The 26,774-nt window shown below is 59.7% G+C and overlaps 1 protein-coding gene across 1 annotated transcript in view; it reads left to right on the forward strand.

Moving 5' to 3' along the window:
* Positions 1 to 4,279: 4,279 nt before the first annotated feature.
* The window catches only part of NPAS1 (neuronal PAS domain protein 1), a 41,076-nt gene continuing 18,581 nt past the window's right edge, over positions 4,280 to 26,774 (forward strand). Inside the window, exons 1-3 of the mRNA XM_044435462.1 lie at positions 4,280 to 4,371; positions 5,375 to 5,613; positions 17,868 to 17,941. Of these exons, the coding sequence (XP_044291397.1) occupies positions 4,280 to 4,371; positions 5,375 to 5,613; positions 17,868 to 17,941 (405 nt within the window). The remainder of the gene's footprint in view (positions 4,372 to 5,374; positions 5,614 to 17,867; positions 17,942 to 26,774) is intronic.

Below are 26,774 nucleotides of genomic sequence, written 5' to 3' on the forward strand. Positions count from 1 at the left end.
CTCTCCAGCTTCTCGCATCCAGGAATACCCTTCCCCTGCTCGTGGGCGGAGGTCCCGCTCGGCTGTCCTGCCGGCCAAGGACAGCCCGGTCCACCACACGCTCGCCACATCCATTTTCCTGGAGTGCCCAGGCCAAGAGCCCCGTGTCCCCCCCCCCCGAGCCGGGGGTCCGAAGCATGTCAGGCCTGCCGTACCTTTGCCTTCTCCGTGGCTCTCCGGCGAGGGGCCTTTGGCGGCTTAAGAACGCGGGACGCCAGCCCTGCCGAGTCTAAGTGGTCCGTCCGCTGGGCTCGGGCCCGGGAGACCCAGGGGCTCGTCCCCACTCGGGCATAATGAAATACAACAAAGAACTGGAAACGAACGAGCCTGCCTGAGTGACGGTGGGCGGTCCCTGCCTCCCAGCCCAACCTGCCCCACCGGGCGCTTGCCGTGAGGATGAACTGGAGGGGAGCAGACCCTCCCCGGGTTCCTCGCAAGAGGAAGGCACGTCCGTGGGGAGGACGATTCGCCAGGCCCTCCTGCTTCCCACCGCCAGCCCCAGAGGTGAAGCCGCAGAGCGGGACATCGGCGCGCACGTGTGCAAGCGCCCCCTGCGCCTCTGCCCCTCGGGACGTGCCCGGAGGCACTTTCGCGCGCGTGACGCAGAGGCAAGGGCGGCCGGAGGCGTCTGCGGCGGCGCCTCCGCGCAGGGAAAGCGGGCCAGGCCCTCTGTGGCTGGCAGTGGCTGGCGGAGGCCTCCCTCCGGGAATGCTGGCCAGCCTCTTCCCGAGGCCAGGGGCTGCTGCTCCATCGCGGCCCCCCACATCCCACGAATGCATCGCCGGAACCGGCAGTGTGCCTGAGAGGGACGTGTTCTCCCACCAGGCCGATGGGGGGCGCAGCGCGGAGCGTGTGCTGAGCCGATATTGTGCCGCTCAAAGTGCTCCCCCGAGCCCTGGCGCGGCTGCTGTTTTCCGCGCAGACGTCTGGCGTCCCCCTGCGTGGCGGCTGCTCCCGCTGCCTTGCTTCCGCCTTCACTGGGTCCCGAGCAGGAGGCGAAGCCACGGCTCGCCCGGGTGCCGTGCGCTCGCCCTGGCGGACCCCACTTTGGCAAAGAGCGCCGGCGCGGGGGCCTGGTGGCCGGAGGACGGGGGGAGCGGGCAGGGTCCGGGGCGACGTAGCAGCCAGAGGTTCGGCCTGGCAGGGGCACTTAAGCATTCCCGAAATGACTGCAGGCGCCACTCTTGGCGTGTGCTCCGAGAACACGCAGGGTGTCTTTCACTTCTCAGAGCAAGAGGCGCTGGGGCCGGGCCTGCTGTGCACCCTGGGGGGAACATGGCTCCCCCAGGATAGGTCGCGGCTCTTCTGGGGGGAGCAACAAGCACCTTGCACATGCACAGAGGCTATTTGCAATGTACCTCCATGGGGACCATTTGAAATTAAACGCAACAGACCAACTTGCGCAGAAAGGCGAACGTGAGCAAAAAAGATCAGGGAGGCTCACAGGAGAGACGGTGATCCTTGGGGGAGGCCCAGGCCAAGCCATGACCCGCATGCTGAGCGAGGCCCAGAAACGAAGGCTGAGAGCTAAGCGCCTTGCCCAGGCCTGCTCAGCCGCTCGGTGGCAGAGAGGGCGACCCGGGTCCCCCGGGCCGAGTTCAGAGCTCCCCTGCCCCTTGGTCGCGCTGTCGCATCCTCAATGGAGCTTGGTGTGTTCGGATTTCTTTATTTTTGGAGGGTTTGTTCTCTTCCTCTTTGGAGTTGCACTGCGAATGCTCTGCGGATTTTAATTATAACCCCAGCAAGGGAATCAGCGATAATTGAGCTAAATTTGTGTCATACTGTATGCTAATATTTTTTTTTGCAATTAGTGGCTTTTTAGCAAGATTCCTCTCTTGAGCTCAGCTTCTTACTGCTGCACTGGGAAAGTTGTCAGCATGCATTTTTCGTTCTTTTCTTCTCTGTCCCCCCCTCCCCCCCCTGCCCTCCCAGTGTTACAAACTTAATTTCTTGGAAGGCGGTTTTCAGCACCAGCGGAGTGATATCCGGATACCGGGTCCCATGCTCCCAAAGAGCAAAATGTTCATATTCACACCCACACATAAATTTTGTAAGTCCCAAGTTCTTCCTATGGGGTATTCCCCTTGAATTTATGATAAACGTATGCATGCGTTCTTACGTGAAATGTCATCCGTATAACTCTGAGCAATTTTACATAAAGAATAGCCAAGTAAAAGTTTTAATATGTAACCAGGGCAGGATTAAACCAATCCTAAACTTTTAAAATTTAAAATTCACATTAATAACTCTGAAATAGGACAAAATTTCAGCAGCTCCGGAAATTTCAGCCAAGAGGATACCAGATACACTTCCGTAGTAAAGCAGTTTTAGTGATCGAGTTTCTGTGGGTGCGAAGGAGCTTCTCCCCGCTACAGGCTGCGGGGCAGGGGAGAGGCGCACGAGGCCGGGCGGATGGGGAGAGCAGCTCCTTCCGGGACCACAGCCCAGGTTTTGTGGACCCGAAAGGCCGCAACAGCCTCTGAGACGGGCCCCACAACAAAGCCAAAACCCCCTGAAGGTGTTCCGGGAGCACCCTTGCCTGGCAGCCCGTTTTGTGCTCCCTGTGGGGCCGAAATGCATCCAGGGGCAGCCCCACACGGACAATGCTGCAGCAGTCGCTGTTCCTGCCCGGCGTGGCCCACGCCCTCCGTGCAGCTTGCGTTCTGGGTGAGCCGGGGAAGGGGCCCGCAGCACCCCCCTGGGGTGGGGCTGGTGGGCACCTCCCTGTGGCAGGGCTGCCCCTGCAGAGGACGGTGGGCTCAGGCCACACCTGGCCCTCCCCCTGCGCTGGCCCGCCGTGCCCGCGCCGTCCCCACTCGCCCTGAGCGGCGGCTTCCTGGCCCCCCGCCAGCCCATTGCCGATTCTGGACAAGACCTCCGGCTTCCTTGGGATTTGAGGACAAGGACGGCGACGCTTGTGTGTTCCTGGCACGCCGACGGTCCCAACATGCCCAGTCTCCCGGTGACGCCGGCAGCGGCTGAAGAGAATGGGGGGGAGTGGCCCTGTGGGGCAGAACAGCGGGGGCCCGGGACAGGTCAGCGCAGGCCCCCATGCCCCTGGTCCCCGGCACTGCCTTCCCAACCTGCCTGGAGCCCCGCAGATGGGCTCAGCGGCCGATCCCACCCTCCCAGGCAGCTGGGAAGGACGGCGTGGCCAGTGGAGCGGCAGGCTGCGAGGAGGAGGCGAGGAGAGCTGCTCGCCGTCTCGTCTCCGGGGGCAGGTTGGCCGCTCGCTCCCGCCCCACGGCTGCCACCTGCCGGCTTGCCAGGTGAGAGTGGGGGGCAGGGGCCACAGCACCCCTGCTCCCTCCACAGCTCTCCCAACAAGCCATTTGCGGGTGTCCTGGGGGCATGATGTCGCTTTTACCCGATGTGACCCGTCTGTGATTGAGTGAGTGAGTGATTGATTGATTGTTGGAATATATTTCAGTGCTCCAAGCCTCCAGGGAGAGGTTTTGGGCCGATGGGCCGCCTCCAAATCCCTGAGTGAGTGAATGAATGCGTGAATGAGCAGCGGGGAGAGGAGGGGCTGCCCGGGGGCTCATGGCTGAAGGGTGTGCACCCCCCCCTCCGGAGCTGGGAGAAAGCCGGCCTGGAGCGCCAGGGAAGTGTGGCTGCTGGTCCGTGCCGGCGAGGCGAGGCGAGGCGAGGCTGGGCTGCGTGGACCAGGGCGGCGTGCGGCACCCCGGTTTGCAGGCAGGGCGGGGAGAGCATGTGAGCGAGCAGAGCGGGGTGCCGATGGGCCATCCGCCAGAAGGAGCGCCCGGGGGGGCCCTCGGGGACAGACCGGCCGCCCTCGCAGGGCAGTCCGAGCCGGCCGAACGCGAGGGGGGGTTCCCGCAGAGGGTTTAGCGAGCACGTCCCAGCGGGGGCTGAACCCCCCTCACTCTTCCCGGAAAGTCCTGTCCCCATGAAGCCCCGTGACGGCTTGGAGTGACTCCACCATCCAGGCCGGGTGAAGGTGCCGCTCGTCTCCACGGAGGGCAGGGCCTCCTTCCTCCAAGACGGACCCACCGGCTGCGTTCTGCTGCAGGAACTATTCGAGTTCCTTTTGCAAGCGGTCTGGGGGTGCCCGGGAGACGAGACCGGGACGCCGGCAGGGCTGGGGGAAAGAAAATTAAGGGAGGAGGGAGCTGACCCCGGCTTTTCATCCTGTTACAGAAGGTTGTGGCCTTCCCTAGCAGAAGCGAGCTCCCGGAGGACGCGCCAAGGCTGCCCCGGTCGATGCGCCCGCCTTGCCATGGCGGCCCTCTACGGCAGCGAGGTCAAATGTGTCAGCGTCGAGTGGGACTTCCTGCAGGGGCTGCTGGTGAAGAACCAGCCCGTGCCCTGGTAAGTCAGCTCTGCCCGGCGCCCGAGGGCCGCGCGGCACGGCGTGTGTGCGGCTGGACACACTCTGTGGCGCCCCTGAACTGGAAGGCAGGACCGGGCTGCTCCCTGTGCCCCAGTCGGCCTCTGCATTGTTGTCTGTTGCACAGGGCCTTTGTGAAAAGGCGGGAGCGTGGCGGAAGCCTCCCCACTTGGCCCACTCTGCATCCACAGAGGCCGCTTTGCCAGCTGAGCCTGCAGAGGGCTGTGGGGCAGGATCAGGCCCAGGGGCCATGTGGGGCAGTCCTTCTGTTTACACGGGGCAGCCAGCGGCCCCATAGGAAGCCCACCAGCAGGACACGGTGCCGCAGCCCATGCTCCCCAGCAGCTGGTGTCTGCAGGCACAGCGCCCTGCTCTGGGGTGGCACAGATCCGTCAGGGCCGGGAGCCGTGGAGACGCTCCTCCTCCAGGAAAACCCATCCAGCATCTGGGCAAGGAAATGGCCCAGCTTGACTCTACGGGGCGCGAAGAAGCCCTTCCTTGGGGCCGTCCGGAGTCTCCCACCTGGCAGCTCCATGGGGTGCCCCCTTTGGGTCCTAGGATTATGGAGAGGGAGAAAAAGCCCTTTTTTTCCCCTTGCTGCACGCCAGGCACACTCTGTGCCGCTCTTCCGTGTCACGCCAGCCCTGCCCCATGTTTCTGCGCTCCTGCCGGTCTTTCTGGTGAATTATTCAGTGTCAAGAAGGTGGGCAGTTGGCGTTTGGGCCAGCCGGCCATCCTTTCCTACCAGGAAATGGCGCACGGGGCAGTAAACAACAATAAAGCAACTCCCAGACCAAAAGTATAATTAAACCAACGACGAAGCAGACACTGAATAGCCTAAATGACGAGTGGAACGCCGCGCTGGCACTGGGCCCGCGGCTGAGGAACCTGTGACTCCGCAGATGTTCCTGAGTTCTGCTCCTTCTGGGGCTGCAGCCCCCGTTCTGCCCCATGGCCCCCCCTAATGCTGCCCCCCCCCCGCAGCCTGCAGGCCCTGCGCAAGGAGAAGTCCCGCAATGCCGCCCGCTCCCGCCGGGGCAAGGAGAACTTCGAGTTTTACGAGCTCGCCAAGATGCTGCCGCTGCCCGGAGCCATCACCAGCCAGCTGGACAAGGCCTCCATCGTGCGCCTGACCATCAGCTACCTCAAGATGCGCGACTTCGCCAGCCACGGCGACCCCCCCTGGGGCCTGCGAGCCGACGGGCCTTCCCTGGCCGGCAAAGGTGGGTGCAGCTGCGGGCCGGGCGGGCGGGTGGGAGGGAGCCCCCGCCACACACGGGGTCTGCAGCTCGCCCGTCTGGGGCCGGGGGCTGGGGCCAGCTCTGCGGAGCCAAGGACGGCTCCAGGAGTGCCCGGTTTCTCCTGGGGGCCGTGGCCTCCCCCGCGGCAAGTACCAGGGCCTTGGGCGCACAATGCACGGGCCGGACCCGGGTGCGGTCGGTGCGTGCGCCACCCTTAAGTCGGTCTGGTCCCACCTGGTGCTTTGGGCCAGTAAGGACTGCAGGCACCCGTCAAATAGCAGAAGGAGCATTGTGTGCAAACCGAGAACCGAGAACGTTCTAATATTCAGCAGCACTGGCAAGACTTCGCTTGCGCTGGGCCTCTGTCTGGCATGGCGGGCCGTCTCTGCCGTCTTTGAGTCTTCTCAGCAGGTCCCGTGCCCGCTCAGAAAGAACAAATCGCGCAAAATCGTACAAAGGGCTCTGACTGGAAACGTCTGCCATTCAGGGCGCCGGGGCCGCTTAGCACCAGCATTGCTTCAAGCTTGGACCGGCGGCCTTGAGTTCATTTTGCGGCTCGGACAAACGTGCACGAGCGTGTCCATAACGCTGCACACCTGCAGTCCCCCCCCCGCTCAAAATGCCGCCTTGCTAGGCATGGTCTGCGCAGGGGGGAGCCCAGCCTCCGCAGGGCACTATGGCGGGGCTGAGGGCCCGAGGGCACAGGCTTCCTGCCCCCTCCAAAAACCTTGCTCAATCGTCGCTTGGGTTTGGGGGCCTTCATCCGGCACTGAAGCCACAAACGCCCCAGCAGGTCTCTGTGGCCGTGTGAGTGGCACCTTTGGGGTGCGGCCCTAGGGCCCTTCAGCCTGCTGGGGCATGCTGGGGGTTGTAGGCCCTTTCTCTGCACCGTTGGCCTCTTTTTTAAAAAAAGAAAGGGAGTGGGGATAGGCCAGTTCTGGAGAAACAGTGTCTGGAGGGCCCCGGGCTTATTTGGCGTGTTTCGTGGGACTGTGATGGCTGCGCTCGTGTGGTGGGGATTCGCGTGCGGGACCAAGTTCCGAGAGGCTGTTGGGGGAATCGCTGCCCCTTGGCTTGCGGGCAGTGGGATGCCTTGACCCCGGAGGCCCCGATCCGTCCCGGCCAGCGTTGCCCACACTGGCAGAGCAGCTGCTTGGACTCGCGTCCGTAGCAAAGCTGGCTCTCTCCCACGGAGGGTCCCTCTTTGTTGCATCCCAGGCAGATGCCCACGTTTCTTCGTCCCAGGACTGCGTGCAGCAAAGGACAATTTGCAGGGCTTGGGAGCGATAGAAAAGCCCTCAGGCCCTGTTGTGGAGTTTGCAGAGGTGGGTCGAGGAAGCTGAGAGACCATTTCTGCAGTGCGACTGAGGTTAAAATGAGAGGAGAGAGAGCCATTCAGCTGCCACAAGCTCCTTGGAGAAGACATGAGATAAAAATGAAATAATATTCTAATACGCATTTATTTAGCTGAAGCTCTCTGGGCAATAATACAGATGGTGATGCTCGTATGTGGAAGGTGACTTGCAAAACGCCACTCCGTGCCCTAAAATACCATCTTTGCTCCCCGAAAGGAATTTGGAGCTAAGGCCCCTCCCCCATTTGGATTCCAGGAAACTGGGCGCCTGTCTCCCTCTACCAGTATCGCACACTGGGACCAGTGATGGCTCTGCCGGCAGCGGGAGGGCATTTCCGGCCCCAGGCAGAGGACCTCGGAGTCTTCCTCCCGACAAGCAGCCCGGGCTGTGCCATCCTGCCCAGACCCCACGAGGCAGCCTGGCTCTCGGGGGGTCTGCAGTGGCCCAGGACGTGGACGAGTGCCCGCTTCTTTGGAATCGGCCTCCCCGCGTGATGCGTGCGCACCGGTGCCTTTCCATTCCGACACACACATCCGAGCGCTCGCCCAGATGAAATAGCATTGATTAGCCATGCACCATTTAAATAATACAGCCTCAAAGTGTGTAATTAAATAAATTAACTGCCTTGGAAGAATACAGGCTTGCAGCCATTTCTGATTACTATCATTACCCACAGGGTAATTATCAGCCAAATAACGAGTGTTCCGTGAAATAGGGATAAACATCTGCCTATTGTTTGGGGGGGCTGGCGAGGGACTGTCCATTTTCTCCCCCCTCCCGGCAGATTCCAGCACTGAGGAAGAGGCCCCCCCCCCCCCCCCCCCCCCGCTGCCTCCCTCAGTTTGCAAGAGAGGCCAGGATCTGTAGGGAACGAATCCCGGTAATGACGGGCTTTCAAGGAGAGGTGCCAAGGCGGCTGAGAACTTTTCCAAACGGGAGAAGGGATCTTGCCCTATTTCGCGACAGCTGGTGCCCCGCAAGGGCGTTCTAAAAACGGAGGGCAGAAGAGTTGCTCAAGAGCTGGGATGCTCAAATACTGCCTCGCTTAACCCTCTCCGGGTACCGGCAAAGCACGAACCAGCTTTCTGTAATGAGGACTAGAGGCTTGTATGGAAGGCAGCGTATGAAGCTGGGAATGCAGCTCCGTGGCAGAAGCCTGCTTGGCATGCAGAAGGGCTTCAGGCAGGGCTCCAGGATTCCTCCTGCAACCCAACGAGCTGCTGCTGCCGATCAGTGCCGGGCGCAATGGGCTATGGCCTGACCTGGTATAACAGGCAGATTCCTCCCTGCGCTCCGCTCAGTCTGACAGGCTGAACCCGCCTTTTCGCAGAAACACGATTGAAATTCCCCACTCCCCCTGCCTTACACATTCCAGAAGAATCGTCAGTATTTGACCACTCTCTCTGTGTGAGTGTGAGAACAACCACACCTGTGTAATGCACACCGTGTTGAAAAGCGGCAGGAAAGAAGTCCAGAAAGCACGAGCCCGGGAGCCCAGACAGAGGTCCTGTGGAGTTCAGGGATAATTCGCTTCCTCAGACTTGTGTGCATTGCATTTCCAGGGCAAAGTTAGCAGTGGCCACTGCAAAACAATGTGCCCCAGGCGACAGTTGTTTACCGATTGCAAAAGACTTTAGCACTACCTAAACAAGAAGCAAACTTAAAACATCGACAGACAGTCATGGGCAACAAAACCTCAGCAGACAGACTTGAAAAGCTTTGGTTTAAATCAGTCTCTGTTGACTGGGGGACTTGCCGATAATTTTTACAACTCCCAGCATTCCTAGCCACCTGCTAGGCTGGCTGGGACTGATGGGGTTTGAAGTCCGAAAGACCTGGAGGGCGCGAGGGTGGGGGGTGCCTGATTTCCCCCGCAAGCTGCAGAGGAGGGCAGGGCATGTTCCATTGGAGCCAAGCTCAGGGAACCAAGGATCAAGTGGGATGCCAGGAAGTCCTTCCTGACGGTTAGGACCCCCAGGGCATGAAATGGGCCTCCCTGGGAGGTGGTTGAGGCCCCATCGGTGCGGGTGTTTAAGGACAGGCTGGACATGCACATGGAGGGCGTGTCGTGAGCGGAGCCGGCTGAAGCTGGGGGTCAGACTAGATGGCCTGGGAGGCCCCTTCTGACTCGCTCTGTTTCTGTGTTTCTCTCTCAGCCCTTGCAAGATAAAGGCATGCTTATATGTTTGTATGCACACGCGTATGCATGTTCCTGGCAGGGGAGTTCCCAAGAGAAGTTGGGAAGCTACCAGATGGCTGCCAGGCAGGGGAAGGTGGGCAAGGCACCCAGAGAACTGGGCCAGGGCACGTTGGATGTGGACCGCAAGCCCAGGGGTCAATATTTCTGCTCCGGACTGTAAGCTCCATGAGAGCAGAGACCTTTCTGCCCCCTCCACTTGAGTCTGGGGGTGGCTGCTCAGTGCCTCCTCTCTGAGCCCCCCAGAATGCCTCACCACTTCGTCCCTGCGTGGCTGATTATCTTCCGTGCTCCCCAGAGAGGCTGTTGGCCAGCCGTTTCTCCTGTACTAATTCCCATCTCTGACCGGGGGCCAGTCTCCCAATCAATCGCGTTAGTGCAATTAGCAGTGGTTTTAATGCCCACAGCAAGTATCTTCGTGGGGCCTAGCCGGGCAAAAACATTAAGGTCATGTTGATTAACCAGTCCGTGGTTTATTATAAACATCTGGAAGGAGCGCATTTTACATCTGACAAGTAAAACGGAGCGTGACTTTTAATTTGTCTGTTCCTCGGGTCACTCGGCTCGTGTGGGGGAGATCGTGCGAAAAGCGTGCTGTGCTCGGTGGGCAGCGCAGGCTTTAAGCGCAAGCCAGGTGTGACGAAGGTGACTTGTGTGCCATAGAGACTTTGCAACGTGCAAGGAGGCAGGTCCCTGCCCCAAAGAGTGTGCAAACCTACGTTTTGATCTGGAGAAGACACGCAGGCTGGGGTGCCCAGAGGAGAGATGCTCCTGTGTACGTTTACACAGGAGAAAGGCAGCCTGGGTACCAAGCGGGCTCTGCCACTGAGCTGCAGGAGCAGCTCTGGGGCTGGGGACCGGGACGCTGCTCGTCGCGTTTGTGCGAACCGAAGGCCGGGCCAGACGGGGCCCAGTCCCGTCCACGGGGCTGTTGGAGGTTCTGGTGGTCTCTCTGTGGCGTGTGGCGGGCTTGTCGCTCCCGATGTTGGCTTCGGGCACAGCGGGGGAGCCACAGACACGGCGGCAAGGTACCTCCTCCTCCGCATTTCAGAGCAGGTAGCCTGGCCCCTGCCCCCCGCCGCCCGGAGGGCCCTCGGGCACCCCCACCTTTTCCAAGCCTGCGCACTCGCTGTGGGGAAAGGCCTGGCTTGGAGGCAGACGTCCCTTCCGGCCCTTGTCAGGTTCCTGCTTCAGCCTCCACATTTCCAGGCGAAAGGAGATGGGTGGCTGGCCCCGCTGGCTGGGAATGATGGGCACTGCAGTCCCACATCTCCAGAGGGCAGCTGGCGGGGAAGGCTGGACGGGGCGGCAGGCCTGAGGCGTTTCCGGGAGCTCTTCGGCAGGTGCAGCCCCTCCACGGGGGAGCGCAGTGTCTGGCGAGAACGCCTTGTCCCCGAGCCAGGCAGGGTCGTTTCCCTTGCAGATGTTTGGGGACAGAGGCAAGGGGCTCTCAGGACTGTGCAAAGCCTTGCGTGCCGGTCGCTCCTCCCTCTCTTCGCTGTGGATGCGCTTCCCAGGGGTGGACGCGCTTGGAGGCAGGGCTGAGCCGGCCTCGCTCTCCCGAGCCCCGGCTTGCGCGCAGGAGAGACGGACACAGAGACGGGCAGGTCCGGGTGCCGGGCGCATCAGTGCGCTCCACCGGGCCTCTGGCAGCGGCCGGGGCCGCTTCTGTGGCTCAGCACAGGATCCTCCTCCGTCTGGCCGAGCGCCACGGCCACTCCAGCCCTAGCGGTGCGCCCCAGCCTGTCCGTTCCACTCGCCCCTGCAATGCCCCGGGCGTCTTTGGGGTCAGAGGGGGGCTATCAGCACGGCCCCCTTGCCCCCCAGAGGTGAATCGCCCACATCTGGCCCCTGTCCGGCCGGCCTGTGGAGCCAGGCTGCTTTGCAAGGGGTGCTGTGGCACCCCCACCCCGTTCGCCACTGCCCCGAGCTGGCCTGGAGCCTGCGGAGGGGGAAAGAAGCGGCTGCCCGCGAAGTGGGAACGGGGAGCGTCGCCGAAGGGGCTCGGAACAAGACGGGCAATGGCCGCGGGCAGCGGGCTGGCTACAAACAGCCGTGTGCCGCAGTCCCACTGGCTTGGGCAGGGTCTCTGCCTGTTGTGGTCCATGTTGCCGTGGTGGTGGTGGTCACATTTGAATCCCACCTACCCTCTCTGAGGAGCTCAGTGTTGCCCCTTCCCATTTCTGCTTCACAACAGCCCTGCGAGGTAGGGCAAGCAGAAGAATAGTGCCTAGTCCGAGGCTGCCCACAAGCGGCACAGGCACAGCCGCCCTGCCCTCATCCGGCCGCCGCAGCGGGGCCTCCCTGGCGCAGCGCAGCCCCTGCCCGGCCTCAGCCCACTCGCCTCCCCGCCCCAGCCCCTCCCGGCGCGCTCCTGGCCGGCGCGCTGCCCTTCAGCTGCAGCTCCTCCTGCCGCTGCCCCGCCGGGCGAAAGACCCGCAGCTGCGCCGCGATCCGCCGCGTGATCCTCCCCCGCCGCTCGCCTCTGCGCGGCTCCCCCCGCGCCTGCCCTGCGCCGCGCCGCCTCGAGCCCTTCCTGGGAAGGGGCTGCTTCTGCCCACGTGCCCGAGACGCCCCCTTGCAAGAGCGGCGTTGTGCTCGCGGCTCAGCGCTCCAACAGCCTGTGTGGCTTTACAAAGCAGAGCGATGCTCCTAGTCCTCAAGGTTGCCAGTGTTGAGCTCTCCGGGGTGCTGAGAAGGGGGTTTTGGGGGCAGGCTCTGGTGCTCCCCCCCCCCACTTTTGGTCCCTTGCCCGACGGAGGACGAATTGCACCAGAAGAGAGGCGTGAAACTGGGGAGTGTGGGCTGCAGACTCCCCCTGTTGAGCTGGGCTTGGTGGCCACATGTCCTCTTTTATGGAGGACTGTCCTCTGTTTGCAAGTGCCTTTCCTGGAAGGGCTGTCCAGCCAAGTTCAGCGGAAAGATGCCGAACCTTAAGAACGGACAGCTGGGCTTGCCCGGTCTCTGCTCGGTGTGAACTCTGGCATTTTGGTGCAAATTCTTGCAGGCTTCAGGCCGCAGCCTGGCAGGGCGCCAGGCCCTCCGTCCATCCGGCCCAAGGTTGTTGGCACCCCCAAGCAGGTGCAGCTCCGCCCGGTTTCTTCTAGGATGCTCTCCTGGGAATTTGAGGGAAAGCAGTTCACAATAGCAATTTGGTTTTTTTAAAGCTTTCTTCTCCCCTTTCTCTCCCAAAAAGAGGATTTTTTTTAATATAGATTTTTTTAGTATAGATTTGTCAGGTGGCAAATGTAGTTTCTTACAGCAGAATTTTATAAAGAAATATTTTCCTGAGCCCTAAACAGCAGTGAAGAGCTGGTTATCCATGTACCGGGACTTCTGGGAGGTGTCAGCCTGTATTTAAAGCTTGTGTGTGTGTGCGTGTTGGCACAACAACAACTGCTTAACAATATTCCATCAGCATTTATGCAAGAAGATTGGAAGGCAGAGTTTATTTTTCTTGGGTTTGTTATTGCAGAATTACTCCTTGACTCTGTAAAATCTGTTTGGCATGGGTATTCTCTTTGAAAAACCAAAACAAATCATACGTATTTTAAAGCAAGATGCTAGTCTTTATGGAGGTATAAAAACCTCCATTAATCAGGGGACTGTGATCTGGCTTTTTCTTGCTCTCAAGTCACATTCTTCCATCTGTACACCTCCTTCCTTACCCTACCTCTCTGATGCCGGAAAAATATTTTGCATCCTCTTTCCTTGGAGTGTTGAGAAAACTGCCTTTAGTTTACAATGATTTGCTCAAAGAAACTTCAGTGAAGATAAAACTAAGCAGAACAAAGCCTGGTTTTTGTAGTAGAGTAGAGTGTTTGGTCTTAAAATGGTGTGTTACTTTCCTCACAAGCCAGAGAACCATTAGCATGTTATACTCCCCCCCACCATATTCGTATTGACTTCTTGCATTTAAAATACGCATGTCCCACCTTTCCAGAGTATAGTCTGCAATGCTGCTAACAAAAATATACAAAATATAATACATATTTCATACTTTAAACAAGAAAAAAGATCAGACATACAAAAGATTTATTAAAATGAGACTTCCGAACAGGGTGTTGCACAAGCAAACAGCTTTAGGCTGCTTGTGCAAAAGCGCGGGTGCCACCACCGAGAAGGTCAGGCCCCAGTACCCACCCGTCTCCCCACTGGAGGAGGGCCCTGGCTGATGGCCTCGGTGAAGGGGGGGCGTCCCAGCATTTGAGGCAGAAGAAAACGGGGTGCAGAGACGGTGCCGAGGGGACAGTTCTGTGCAGACCCAGGAGGCCTGATTTGGGGCAGCTGGCAGGGGTTGCCAGGCAGGACACCGGTAGCGCCCACATTGCCCGCTTCGGGAGGAAGTGACTGTATGGGAGCACCAGGTGGGCCCCAAAAGCCAGCCGGCGCCCAAGATGTGAGCTCGCCTGGCTGCTGCAGGTGCAACAGAATTAAACTGTTTAACTAAAGCTGCTTCTTACTGTGGAGGGAAGGGGAAATAACATGTTTGAAGGGATTAAAAACCGTTGTTCACTGGAGGGTGAAATATTATGATTATTGCATGATGACAGGACAAAATTACTACGTGGATGTGCTGCGTGACGGTGCGTGTCTGTCCGCCCACAGTTCTGCGCCCCTGCCGCCTGCCCCCAGCGGGCCTCGTTTCGTGCAATGCAGATAGCAGACTCCGGGTGTCTTGGCTGCTGTCCATGCATTGGAAGGCAACAGTGGCTCTTTCCTCTCTTCCAAAAGCCTCAGGGGTCTACTCTTCCCTTTTTGTGATTCAAATGCTCAAGTTGCTAGGCCTCATGAACTCACAGAGAATTTTTTTTTTAATTACCCATAAATTAAGTCTGTAACCCACTTTTTCACTCAAAGCCAAGGCTGTGAAGAGTAAGAAAATAAAATCTTATATTACAAGTTAATATCCGGTTTTTTTTAAAGTTATTTGTATGTACAGCGGAAACATATACAAACACACATGAATGGATAGATGGAAGGAAGGAAGAGGGGGGAAGCCAAGAAAGAAAAGAAAAGAGAGAGGATAATATTGAATGTATCCACGATTGTTTATGTCGTTCTTAATACAAAAGAAAGAAAAGGGAAATAAAGCAGGATAGCAGAACTTACAGCATCAGCCTCAATATTTATGCTTTCAGGCCCAGTTCTCATGAGTCGTTGCCACTCCAGACTGAAGCTGGGGCGGAGAGGACGGCCGCCGTGCCAATAAATTCCCTACCCACAGAAAGCTAGGATATCATGGGAAGGGCTAGACTGGACCCCTTCTCTTCAACACGCTGCTTTTCTACAGGTGGGGAATTCAGTACCGTGAAGAAGCATTCAGCCTCGCCACTCCTCAGCCGCCGTCCGAAAATAGCGCAGGCTTGCACGGGCCGCTAGCGAGGCCTCGGCTCCTATCGCAATGCCCCACAGCGCCTGAATTGGAGGCCATCAAAGCCCCCACACTCTCTAGGGGCTCTCATGCTCAAGTCTTGGGGAAAACTGAGGTCTCTCTGTAAAATGGGCGCAGCTGTGATCTCTGGGGAGCTTGGGCAGGAGGTGCCGTTCCCTGTGCGGGCAGGCAGGCTGCTCATGGGCAGACAGAAAGCCGGGCTGGGCCTTGGCCGGACCCGGTGGGGCTCGTCTTCGGCTCTTACCTCTCAGATTTTCTGGAAATAATAATACAAGCCCACCCGCATCCATCCTCCAGCAACTTGCTTTACTAAAGGAATAATGCATGAGCCCGGCTCTTTTGCATATCGGACAAAAACACTGCACGGTGAAGAGCAGAATTTGGGTGTTCAGAGACTCTAGAAACTCTTGTACGGTTCCCCCATTTTCATCTTTTCCTTCTCCTCTGTCCTAAACGCATCTCGATCATCATCTGATGCGCTAGCATGACCCTTACCTCCAAAGCTCCTTGTCGCTACCCACTGACCAGACTGTCCCTGCATATCTCTGTCGCGCTTGAGACCCACTCCAGCGCTCCACCGCCTCAGACCAGTTCCCACGATCGATCGATCGATCGATCGATCACTCAATCATCCTCTTTCGCCTTGTTAGAAGTTTTTGGAGAGGGGGTGTTTGAAAGGAGCACGTGTTTTCTGTGCTGTCCCCCCCATGTTTTGTGGCTTTAAAAGCTGGCAACTTGCAAACTTGGGGAAGGGAGACTCTGCTGCCTTCCCTCCCCTTCCCCGTAATCCTAGCAGCTTTCTAATTCTTACATTAAATGCTTTTAATTATAGGAGCATTCTGTCTGACCCATGGGGTTATTTCAAGAGAGGAAAAATGAAGGAATTAAAGAAAATGACAGAACAAATTGCAGCAATTAGCAGCAGTGGTATTGTTCTGCGTGTCTGTCAAGGGAGTTCTCTGTTTGTTAGTTACAAGTAAATGCGTACAGATAACGGAGACAGCCATTATATATGCCATCTCTGAGGCTGCCTGGTGCTGCAGCTATTTTCTTTAAAAAAAAAAAGAAGAAGAAAGGAAAATCTTTTTTTTTCAATAAAATTCTCCTTGAAAGTGAGCTACGAAAAGGGGAGCGTGTTTTTCTTGCTCACCTCCCTTTGCTCCGGGGTCCAGGAAGTGAATGTTTCTGTGTCTCGCCTGTCTGAGCTCGCTCGCCCTGAGCTGGGACCCTCCAGATGGGCTGGGTGACAATTCCCAGAATCCCCCAGCCAGCTGGAGCCCCACGCATCTGGAGATGGACGTGGGTCCCACTGTGGCCCGGAGAGCCACGGGGAAAGGTCCCCATGCCATGCGAGGGAATGGGGACAAGGCAGCCCCTCTTCTGGGACAGAGGGCCGTCTGTGCGCGGTGGGGCTGGCTCAGAGAATCCCCGTGGCATCAGCCCCTTGGAAAGTATTTATCTCTCATTTAATTACAAGTAATTTGGAAAGGTGGCACAAGCCTTTTCCGCTGCCCTTGTTGTTCCAGCTGGGCTGTTGCAGGAAGACTCCCGGTGCCCCTGCAGAGCGGGCTGGTGTGGGGCCCGTTTGCGGTGCCCCGTCCAGTGTGGCACGATTCAGCCTCTGGTCCTGCGTGGTCTGGGTTTGCCCAGAGGACCTGGGACCGGCATTTCTGTTTCTGCTCCGGGTGTGCCTAACGGGCCCCATAGTCAAGAGGGCGAAGCCACGCCGCTCGTTGGACGGTGGGGTTGCGTGCCGGTCCGGTGGCCATGCAGAAGCCGAGAGCAGTGCTTGGCGCGAGTCTCCGGACGCCTCTCCATCTTGCCGCCTTGGCTGGCCGGCGCTTCCCGGCTCCCCCCCTTCCCCTCCCGCCTTCACCGAGCAAAGGGGCTGAAAGAAAGGTTAAGCCGGGGTCTTGTGAGCTTTTCAGCTTTGCTGGGGAGCTCTGAATGCAGAGCTGATAAGTATTCTAATCCCATCTCCCAGGAATGTGCTTAGCACAATGGCATGTCCTGTCCCCCCCCCCGCCCCCCAGCCCTGTCCTTGTCTTCCCCTGGAGTAAGTGTGTGTGCTTGTTTGTGCGGTGGGGCCCTTACTCTGTGTGTGCGCACACGCACCCCTCCGAATTTGGGGTTGTGCTTGCATGTGCCCCGCCGGCCGGCCGGGACCCTCCTTTCCTTGCATTCCTGTATAAAAAAATTCCCAAGGCTTGGAGCGGCAAGGCAAGCGGCCCCTGGGTGACGATGGGCCTGCGGTTCGCCAATTACTTGGCCAGGCTCCCCTCCCCCCCCCCGCCCTCAAGGCGCTTCCTGCAAGGGATCCCGACTTCTCCTCTGCCAGAATCTCCCTCTGGCTTGATTTTTTGCCCGAGTACATAAAGGAAGGGGGAATGACGAAGGGGGCGGACGGGGCACAAGCAAAGGTGATGGCCTGCAGTGCCGCTCCTTCATTGCCTTGGCTGCTGTCCCCTCACGCCAGGCTAGGCCTTCCCTTCCCTTCCCTTCCCTTCCCTTCCCTTCCCTTCCCTGAGTGCAGAAAGTGCCTGCCCAGCTCCTTCTAGCCAGAGAACTGAAGGGGGCACATTGTGCGGGGGTGGGGGGGCTCGATCTGGGGTGTGGGCAGTCAGCTGCAGCTCTGCCTGCAAATTCTCCCTGCGTTTGGTGAATGCAAGAGCCAGGAGGGCCACTTGGTGCCCGCAGTCCTTGGAAATGACTGTGGAAGTGGGCTCCGCTTTCAAAATGACAAGTGACTTGCACTCTGTTCATGCTCAGAAGTGCCCTCCATGACATCCTTTCTCAGGGCCATTGAACAGAAGCATTGGAAAAAAGTATTCTTAGAGCTCCGACCGGCCTGGCGGGGCGTTTGACGAGCGAGCCAAGCGAGGGCTGGCTGGCGCCGTGCGGGGCTGGGTGCTCGCGCCTGTCTCACCCCAAGAAGCGGGGTCTTCTTCCTGGTGGCTCCCCTTTCTTGCAGCAGGGGAACGTTGCCTTTGCCGGCCGGAGCGCATGTCGTGGTCAATGCGGGGGGGTTGCGGAAAACGGCCGCGCGAGGTCGGCCCTTTCCTTCCTGCATTTGCCCGGGCGCGGTCTCCTCTTCCGCCCCGCCATCCCACTGCCCGGGGATCGTGGAGGCCGCGGGGAGAGAGCCTCCCCCGGCCAGCAGCAGGCGCTCTTCACCCCCGGAGTTCTGCACGCCGGGAGTCCGGAGGGGCCGGGGGTGGGCGCTCGGGGGGCTGCCTCGCAGGAGCCGGTGGATGACGCCTCTGATGGCTGGTTCTCGCTTTTTTGGCAGCATCCGGCCGGAGGAGCGCAAGCGCCCTGCTGACAGAGCTCTTTGAACAGCACCTGGGGGGCCACATCCTGCAGGTGAGTGTGCCTCGGTTTTCGGCCGGGCCATCCAGAACATTTTGCCGCCTCCGCTGCGCCCACGGCTGGCCAGATCGTTTGGCAAGCGGGACAGAAATTCACACGCATAAATGCCCCCCCGGGCGCACAAATACCCCCGTCACGGCCTCTCCAGGGCCAGACCTGTCTTGCTTGCTTCTCTTGTCAGATATTTAATTCTGCTTCATTTCTAAACCGCCTTTCAGGACTCCAAACCCCCACAAGGTAGTGTTTGAGTGACTGAGCAGGAGAACAGAGAAATGCAATTATGCCCAAAACGGCTCTAAAAGGAACGGTGCTGAGCAGCATCGGGACAGGAACTCGCATGGAGATGGAAAGGCGATAATGAAAGGGCTTCAGGGGTTCCTGCTGTCTGTACCCCAAAGATTTCACGTTCTGTCCCGGTTCTGCCACTGTATTTATTTCTTTCACTTTATTGGTTTTTAATGTGTTTCTCTCTTCGCCTTCACGTTGTTCTGCATCCCACGGGAGCTTATGTGATTTCAGGAAAATATTAGGAGTGGTTAAAATGACAAACACCAAACGGCCTGGCAGTACAAAGCAGTGAACAGTTAGGTGCGGCTTTTAAAATTTTCTATAAAGCGCATAAATACTGTAGCCGTGCAGCAAAGCAACCCGGATTTTTTAAAGCGCTGTGACGACCCGGTCGGCCGGCACACACGGCGCAGCTGCTCCTGCTTGGTGACTCTGTCAGCGGAAGTGAGAACACGCGCGGGAGACGCACGGTCCCTGGCCTGGTGACCAGGAACGCTGACTTGTCTTTCCGGGAACAGTTGTAGGGCTGGCCCTCCAAGCTGCCCTCTGGCATTCTGAAACACAACTGCTATATCGGCAAGATTATCTTGCAGTAGAAAGTGCAGGGTAAAAGCTGCATGGCAGCATCCTTCTTAAGCAGTTCGAAAGCCCGTAGCTGTACCCATGCCTGACCCCAAATGCATCGGTTTCTCTGTTGGATGGCTGAGGTTCTGGATGCAGGACGGGGGCTTGGGTGATTCAGTACGGAAGAGGCCTTCTCAAGCAGGGGAAGATGAGGACTTTTAGGTACCAGGCAGGGGGCTAAAATAGTTTCTGGGGCAGACCTTTCTAGCCATTCCAAGATCAGTGTCCCGGAAAAGGACCTAAACAAATGCACACAGCTCAAGATCTTCTCTGGACCCTCCGTGTCGCGTGGGCGAGGCTGAACAAAGCCACACAACCCAGCAGGTTCAAGCGCGATCTCCCCCGCACAGGGATTTCGACGGCCAGAGTTTCCTTGCTGCCGTCGGAAAATCCAGACGCCAGGAGCCCTCCAGGCTGGCTGGCAACTGTGCCACGGGAGGTCTGTCATCCGAGCGAAGAGAGTCCCAGTTCTGCGAGGGCCGGAGTGCTTTTCCGGATAGGTGTGCAGCGGTGCCAAGTTCAAGGGGCAAGGGCCCAGATGGGGTGGGGGCTGTGTGGGAAATGCCCGCAGGATTAGAGTCCGGACGGAGGGGGTTTGAGGCGGCCCGTTCAACAGCGCTGGCGGCCCGCAGTCCCGCACTTTTCTGGACCACGTCTGATCCGATTCTGGTTCTAGGGGATAAAAGCCACCCGGCGCTTTCCCTGTTTAAAAAGGCACCTTCCAGGCTGCTGCCAGCCTTCAGCGAGAGTTTAGAAGGGAACGTGAGCAAAAAAGTCGGACTTGGTGCCCTTCGGGGGAGAATGGGCTTTGGTGCACGGCAGTTCCACCAGCGACGCCTCGTGCTCCTGCAGGATTGCAAAGGTGTTTTTGCTCTGCAGTGAAAATGGGCAACTCGTCTCAGTGGTGGCGGGGAAAAGTGCCGTGCAGGCTGAGGTGGCTTGGGGGGGGGGGGGGGGGTTAGTCTGCATAAAGGCCCCCGGGGGTCAGGGATGGGTCTGGCTTAGCGCCAGGTTGCTGCCTAGAAGTGCGTGTGCACAGAAGATGCAACACTATTATTTGAGCTTTATTTTTTATTCGTTCTCACACTGATGGGAAGCCTCTTTTCCTCCTTTGAGGAGCCTCAGGGTGTTGTGCAGGGTGTTGTCCTCCCTGTTAGTCCCTTCGCAAGGACCCTGCGAGGTAGAGGGGGCGCTGCCCAAAGTCACCCTCCGAGTTTCGTGACCGAGTCGGGACACTAGAACCTGGATCTCTCGGGTCCCAGTCCAACCATCATGCCCCTCTGGGGCTGAAATGGGACAGTTGGTGCCCTGTTAGAGCAGGTACCGCCCATGCCGAGATGCCCTGGACCGCAGTTCCCATCACCGGTGCAGTCCGTGCCATCCTCCAGCGGGCCAGGTTGGAGAAGGCTGGCTCTGATCGCGCCAGCTGGTCCCGGGTGCCCACCCCACGGCCGTCGTCCCCTCCCGGCTGCGGCAGCCCCCAAGCGCGCCACGGAGGCGCCACCGGGGCTTGCCTTCCCTTGGGCGGGCGGGGGGACGCCGCCTGGGGGCCCGCCTGGTCCCCGAGCTGCCCAGCTGTCGCCGCAGAGCAGGCATATCTTGGGAGCCGGTGACGTCTGAGGGCAGGCGTCGGTGAAGTGGAAGAATCGTGCTAATTATTTCTTGAGAGCTCTCGTTACAGCTGTCTCCTGGGGCTGTTGGCTAATTATCAGAAGTGGCATATGGTAATATTTTAAACAGCAATTTATCAATCCCCAGCCAGCGCCCGCCCTTGCTGCTCAGCCCGGCTGCCGGCAGCGGAGGGGAGACGGTCGGGCCTTGCTCGCGGCCGGCCCTGCCCTGTCGGCCCCCTCGCCTCTTTGCAAGGCTTCTTCCGGCTCCTGTTGCTTTTGAATCGGCAGTCCTGCCTCATCTGCCGCTTCTCGGCTCAGAACTGCTTCCCCTGCTCCAGAAATTGAGTTACCCCCTTTGACCTTCATGACATCCCTGCAAGGTAGGCCAGTCGAAGGACGGCTGGCAGGCTTTTGGCGGAGCGAGGCTTCGGGGCTGAGGTGCTGTGCGCATGGGCACGGGCAGCTAGGCTGAGCCCATGGCTGTGCTTGGTACTCTGGGGCCCCCTGGCCATGCTGGCTGGGGATGATGGGTGTTGCGTTCCAGCAAAACTGGAGGGCAGCAGCATGAGGAAGGCTGGTGTAGCTGCGGTGTAAGAAGCACTTCAGGATCACTTCTCTACCGTCGCTGCAAATTGTCCGTTTGGCGGCCAAGGCAGAAAATCCAAGCAGGGCTCTTTGCGCGATCAGTTAACCAAGTCAGTGCTGCTCATTTATTTCAATTACTGAAGGTTCCTGACCCTTCGCGTCGGGCGCAGATCCGGGGCTCTGTTCCTTTCCCCACTTTGCCTTCCAGTAGGGCAGCAACTGGCCAACACCGGTCCTTTCTCCGGTCAAAGGCTTACCTGTTTCCCACAGGTGCTGCAGAAGCTTTGCATGGGGCAGGAAGGCCACAACCTGGGACTGCGACCGGGTGCAGACAATGCGTTGCTGCCCCTTCGCTCCTCCGTGGGTTTGTCTAACCCCCACCCCCCATAGTGGCCATTTGGACTAGTGGCCAAGGCAACCGTGTGCTCCCTTATTTCTTTGTGGAGGCCGTGATGGGAAGCATTCTGCACACGGCCAGAGGCACTCTTGCCACTTTCCCTGACTAAGCCCTGGCAAAGCTCAATTTGTGGCCTGAGTGGGTGGACGGAAGGGAGACGAGGAGCGGAGGAACCAGCCCACTTTCGGCTTGGCCCTGCTGGGACTGACCGGTTGCCGCCCTGCAGGTGAACCGCGCAGCGACTTCCCCCTGCCGAGCGCAGCCTGCCGGCCTCAGCACCGCGAGCCCTCGGAGCAGAGCGTTCGGCGGGTGACGGCGGCCGCCTCCTTCCGGGCCCAGCCGCTCCGAGGGAACCTAATTTGGCCAGCGACTGGAGCAGGTGTTGAGAGGCCGGAGTGGCGGCGCGTGAGCCTCAATTGAGTTAGGGGCTTTGGAACGAGCTCCCGCGCAGAGGGGAATCGAGCCGTTAACGTCGTTTGGCTCCCCGGCCAGGTGCGCTGGCTCCCCCTTCTCCTCCAGCCACGCGGCATCGCCCGAGGCTCGCTCAGCCCCGGGGCTGCCGCCGTGGCACTAATCTGGGTTCATTGGGAAGCAATCGGATTTGGTGGCTTGCGCGCCTGCCACGGGGGCAGTGTGCAGGGGAGGGGGCAGGCCCTGGTCAACAGCTGGCTGGCAGAAAGCGATGCCAGCCTCCCCCCGCTCGGCCTTCCGCCCCCTCGATGCAGCAGGGGGCTGTTTGCCTTGGCCTGGGAAGGCTTTGCGGCTCCGCCATCAGAAAATCATCCAGCGCGTCCCTGGGCACATGGAGCCCCCCCGGCCCTCCTGCCCTCGCCTGGCCCTCGGGTGAGCTCCTTGCCCTTTGCTGCGGGCCTCGGGGGGCGCAGGAGATCCGGGTCCGAGCTCCCGCTGGCCCCTGGGGCTCACTGGGTGACGTCGGGCCAGCCACTGCGGTCTGCCTAGCCCACCGCGCAAGAGTGTCGTGAGCATAAACAGGAAGGTAGCCGAGGAGTGTGCGTTCCGCCTTGGGAGGGAAGGCACAGTGAGAACGGAGTTCGTTAATAAATAGAAATGAATTCACCTAAATACGTATTGATAGTGATATCAAGCCCAGAACGTGCAAAGAGCCACCCAGATGGGGGTCCGGCGTGGCAGGGAATTCCACCGCCGAGCGGCCTGGGCCGGGCCGGAAGCGCCTCCCACCCGTTTCACGGAAAGAGTCTCTTGGGTTCCGGCACAAGGAGACGGGGGGGAAAGGTCTCCTCGTCCGCTCGCCGCTCAGCAGCCGCACTGGTGTGTCTCTGCCGAGGCCTCAGCGCCTCGGTTGTCTGGCCCGGAGCAGGGTGCCAGGCGAGGAGGGGGAGAACCCTCTACTGGGGTGCTCTCCCCCCACTCCGCACTTCCAGCACGCCTGCTCGTGGACCGGCCTCCCTCCCCTCCTGCCTCAGTTTCCCTGCCCTCCCCTGCGCTTTTCCCAGCTGCTTGAACTATAGTTTGCAAGCCCGGGGGGCAAGGTCCGGCCCTCGCTAGGCCAGCTGGATGGCACTGGGACGATCCGCAGGGGTCCCTGGCTCGTACCTCCCAGAAGGTGGTCCGCAGGAGTCCAAGCCGACATCCAAGGGCAGGTCTTGTTTTGAGCGCTGGGCTCTGGGCCACGCCAGAAAAACGTCTGGATCAGACCGAGGTCAGCCAAGCCTCCGGATGGGCCCAGAGGAGATCAGAAGCCCCCCGCCGGGCCCTGGAGGACCACGGTTCTCTCCCACCTCGACAGTGCAGCGATAGACTGCGCCGGAAGATGGAGGAACTGCACAGTCGATTCCTCCTTTCCGGGAATGTCTCTGAGCCGCTTTTAGAGCCCTCTAAGGCGGGCAGCTTCCTTGCATCTTTCCTGCGGGACGTGTGTTTGAAGACAGGCCTCTTGCTCATCTCTCTCCCCGGCAATCCATTTTCACCAGGTGCCCCCAGTTTGGAGGATTATGGGGAGGAGGAAATGCCCCCCCCTCCACCTGCTGCGTAGCGCCATCCCGGGCTGCCATTTTTGGCGACAGGACCCGGCCCAGCTGATCCTGGGGCCCCGTGCCGAGATCCCCGAAAGGGCAGGCTCCAAAGTCCGCAACATCAGAGCAGGGAAGGCTTTGCTGGGGGGGGGGCTCTTCCCCCTTTCCTTGCCGTCCCCACTGAGACGTCTCCCATGCAGTGTCAGCCGTTTAATTGCTGCGGCACTGACCCCCCAAGTGTCTCCGTGAGGCCGCTGGATGATTTTTTAAAAAAGCAATTTTATCTGTCACCGGTAATTAACGCGCCTGAACGTTAAAGTGACTGTCGGCCCCATTCATCTCCTGCTACTTCCCCCCCCCCCCCCCCCCCCCCCCCCTCCCATGTGTGTGTGGGGGGGGGGGGTGCTGTAATTGTGCAAATCTATTCCAGCAGCATAAAGAGCCATTGTTACCCCAGGCCAACGCACGGTGGAAGAAGGGGGTGGGAGGGAGGGAATGGGGGGCTGTGGATGGTGTGGGGGGGGGCCCTTGGGCAGGCCTGGCTGGGGATTATCCCCCTGCAAAGATCCTGGAGCACCAGGAGTGGGGGCTGGCACCGGGCAGAAAGGCCCCCCTCGTGGTCCTCTCCATCTGAGGATGCCGGTTTGGGGCCCGCTGGGGCCCTTCGCCAGAGCAAGTGCCGGGAGACGAGCACGGAGAGGTCGGCCCCAGGTGCGGCTCCCGTTTCTGGCCAGATCTTCGGGAAGCGCAGGAGCAGGGCGTGGGGCCGGCCGCTCCTTGGCCCTGGAATTGGGTGGACGTGCCTTGGAACGTGGGCTCGGCGGTGCAGCTGCGCGTGTCTCCGCGGACATACGGCGATGCCCTGTGGACCCGCAGGCCGAGGCCCAAGAAGGCCGGGTCCTGATCCAGCGGCAGCCCCGGGGCTTGGCGGGCCCTTCACCGGCTGCCCTCCTGTGCTGCTCCCTGGGGGCTCCTGCTCGCTGGCCCCGAGGGCAGAGGGCCGGGCAGCATGGGGGCTGCCCTCCTCCTCCTCCATCTAGCCCCAGCGCTGCCTGGCCAGCGGGGGGAGGCAGGGCAAGTCCGGGGGCTCTTCTAGCCAGCCCCACTGGCACGTGGGCCCCGAGAGCTCCTCCTGGTGGAGTCCGGCCCCTGGGCTGGAAGGGGTTCCGCACCTTCGCTCTGCGGCTCGGAAGCATCTCTGGCCCGGGGTGTTTGGATGGCCCGGAGGCGGCGCAAGGCACGGGGCTTGGGTCACAGCCGGGGATCCCCAGAGGCCGTGGCGCCCCGGCTGCTTCTCTCTGCCTCCTCCATTGTCCAGGCCAGAGTAAGGCCTCTTCCAGAGCCCTTTGCATCTCTTCTAGAGCCACGAAATTCCGTTCAGGGCCTCTCCCAAGCCCGGCCATGACTCAGATCAATAGGACGATGTTAAAGCAGACTGAAACGCATGAGAAGGCAGTTTATGCCTCACTCCGCGCCAAGAATGCTCTGCATAAAAGCCTGGCGAAGAAAGGGGGAAGGAAGTGGCGTGGGCAGCTGTGAGAGTCCATTCTGTGGGTGGTTGTGGATACACGTACAGGGTGCTGTTTCCAGCAGCCTGGTGTTTTGCTCGCGGCGCACCTGGAAGGTATAACGGGGAGGGGGCTTCACTGTGGGAGCCACACATTTTGGCGCCAGCCAGTGCCCACCAGTCACACCTGCTTGCAGAGTTGGGGAGCACCTGCCTCTTCCATGTAGCTTTGCATTTCCTGCAATGAAATCTTAATTTTTCACCGGGAATGACACGCCTGTGCAGACTTCCCCCACCCCAGACCCCTAAGATTTCGTTGGTTACTGCCTACTCCTTTTCAAACATATTGTGGTGACCCTAAGGGCTAGAAACTTGTTGGAAGCAAGTTCTTCCTCCGCTCAGAGTGCATGATGCATGCAGGTGTGTGTCAGGATAAAATGATAGGGTGTCCCTTTATCCTTCCTGAGAAATTACTGTGGGAACAGGCAGTTGGAAATGGTGAAGCGCATGTGTGTGTGTGGGGGAGGGGGAGTGTTTAACTCCTTCCTGCCCATCTTTACCCGCCTCCCCACCTGTCTTTTCACGTGTGTTTGTGGAGTGTGCTTTCAAATGAGGGCAGAAAAGAAGCTGCTTGAGGGCGGTTTTTTAGAGCAGCGAAAAGGTCAGTGAAGAAGGGGTCAAGCAGGCCCCCAATCCCCCCCACCAAGTTTCTCCAGACTCCACGAGGCTTGTAGCCTCCCTTGTCTTCGGCACCACGGATGTGAGTTGCTTCTGGCCCACGCGCCACGAGCCGGCCACGTTTGGGCAAGCCCGGGGAGCCGAACTCGGCGCCGCGGTGGAAATCCCTGGGCAGCCGCCTGCGTGCCGTGGGCTCGTTGCTACCCGTGCTTGGGGGAGGGTTCCTGACTTCTCCCGGGCTGCCTGAGGACCGGATGGGGAGCGGCGCTTCCCAGCCAGAAGAGTTTTGGCTAGGAATGTGAAGCGGGCATTTCTTGGCATCCGGCAACCTTTGCCATGGCTCGATTCAAAGGAGGTCCGGGGCTTCCGCCTCGCGTCGCCTCGGGAGCAGTTTCCTGTGTCCTGGGCCACGGGGCCGCCGGCGGGGGCTCTGGGCCGCAGCTGCCCTTCCCGGCACGCCTGGGGTGTGCCGAGGACGCGGCCAGCCAGTCCTCTTCCCACAAGCAGCCGGAGCAGGAGTCCCGTCTCCAGTTCGTGCACCAGTTCCTTACGCCCCCAGTCACCGTTGCTCCGGGGGGGTCTGCCGGGACAAAAACTCAGCCAGGGGCGCTGAAGCTCTGCTCTTGACGCTGGTGTCCGGGGCAGGCGTGCCGTTCACGCCCGAGCCGTAAAACGGACCGGTCCACGAAGCGCCTCTCAAAGCGAAGGTCCTGAACGCCGGTTTGTGCCTGGGCGTTCAACCGAATGGCTCGACTGTCCCGCCGGGCCGTCCGGCAGCCGCAGTCCGGCGGACGTGGCGGGCACACGATCGGGGAAGGTTGCCCTGGCAGGCGAGCAGGCGCTTCCTCGCCCACGCGAGGCCCGAGCTTCAGACCCCGCGTGGTCCCCATTTGGGTCGCAAGGCCAGGGAGTGCTTCTTTCTGCCTGAGAAAGAGCCCCCACAGTGGCCACCCGGTTGCCCACAGCAGGCGTACGGGGGCAGACGGCCTCGGACACCGGAGAGAAAGCACAGCCCTTTTCTGTAGGTTTTCCAGTCACGTTTTAGTGTGCTTTAAACTTTTACAAGTCTTACATGATGTTTCGTTCAAACTGTGTTTTGGGGCTGGTATTCTTTGTGAGGTACCCAGAGCATTTTGGCTAT

The sequence above is a fragment of the Varanus komodoensis genome, unplaced genomic scaffold (genome assembly GCF_004798865.1).
Source record: "Varanus komodoensis strain SLA01 unplaced genomic scaffold, ASM479886v1 scaffold29_3, whole genome shotgun sequence".
NCBI classification, from domain to species: Eukaryota; Metazoa; Chordata; class Lepidosauria; order Squamata; family Varanidae; genus Varanus; species Varanus komodoensis.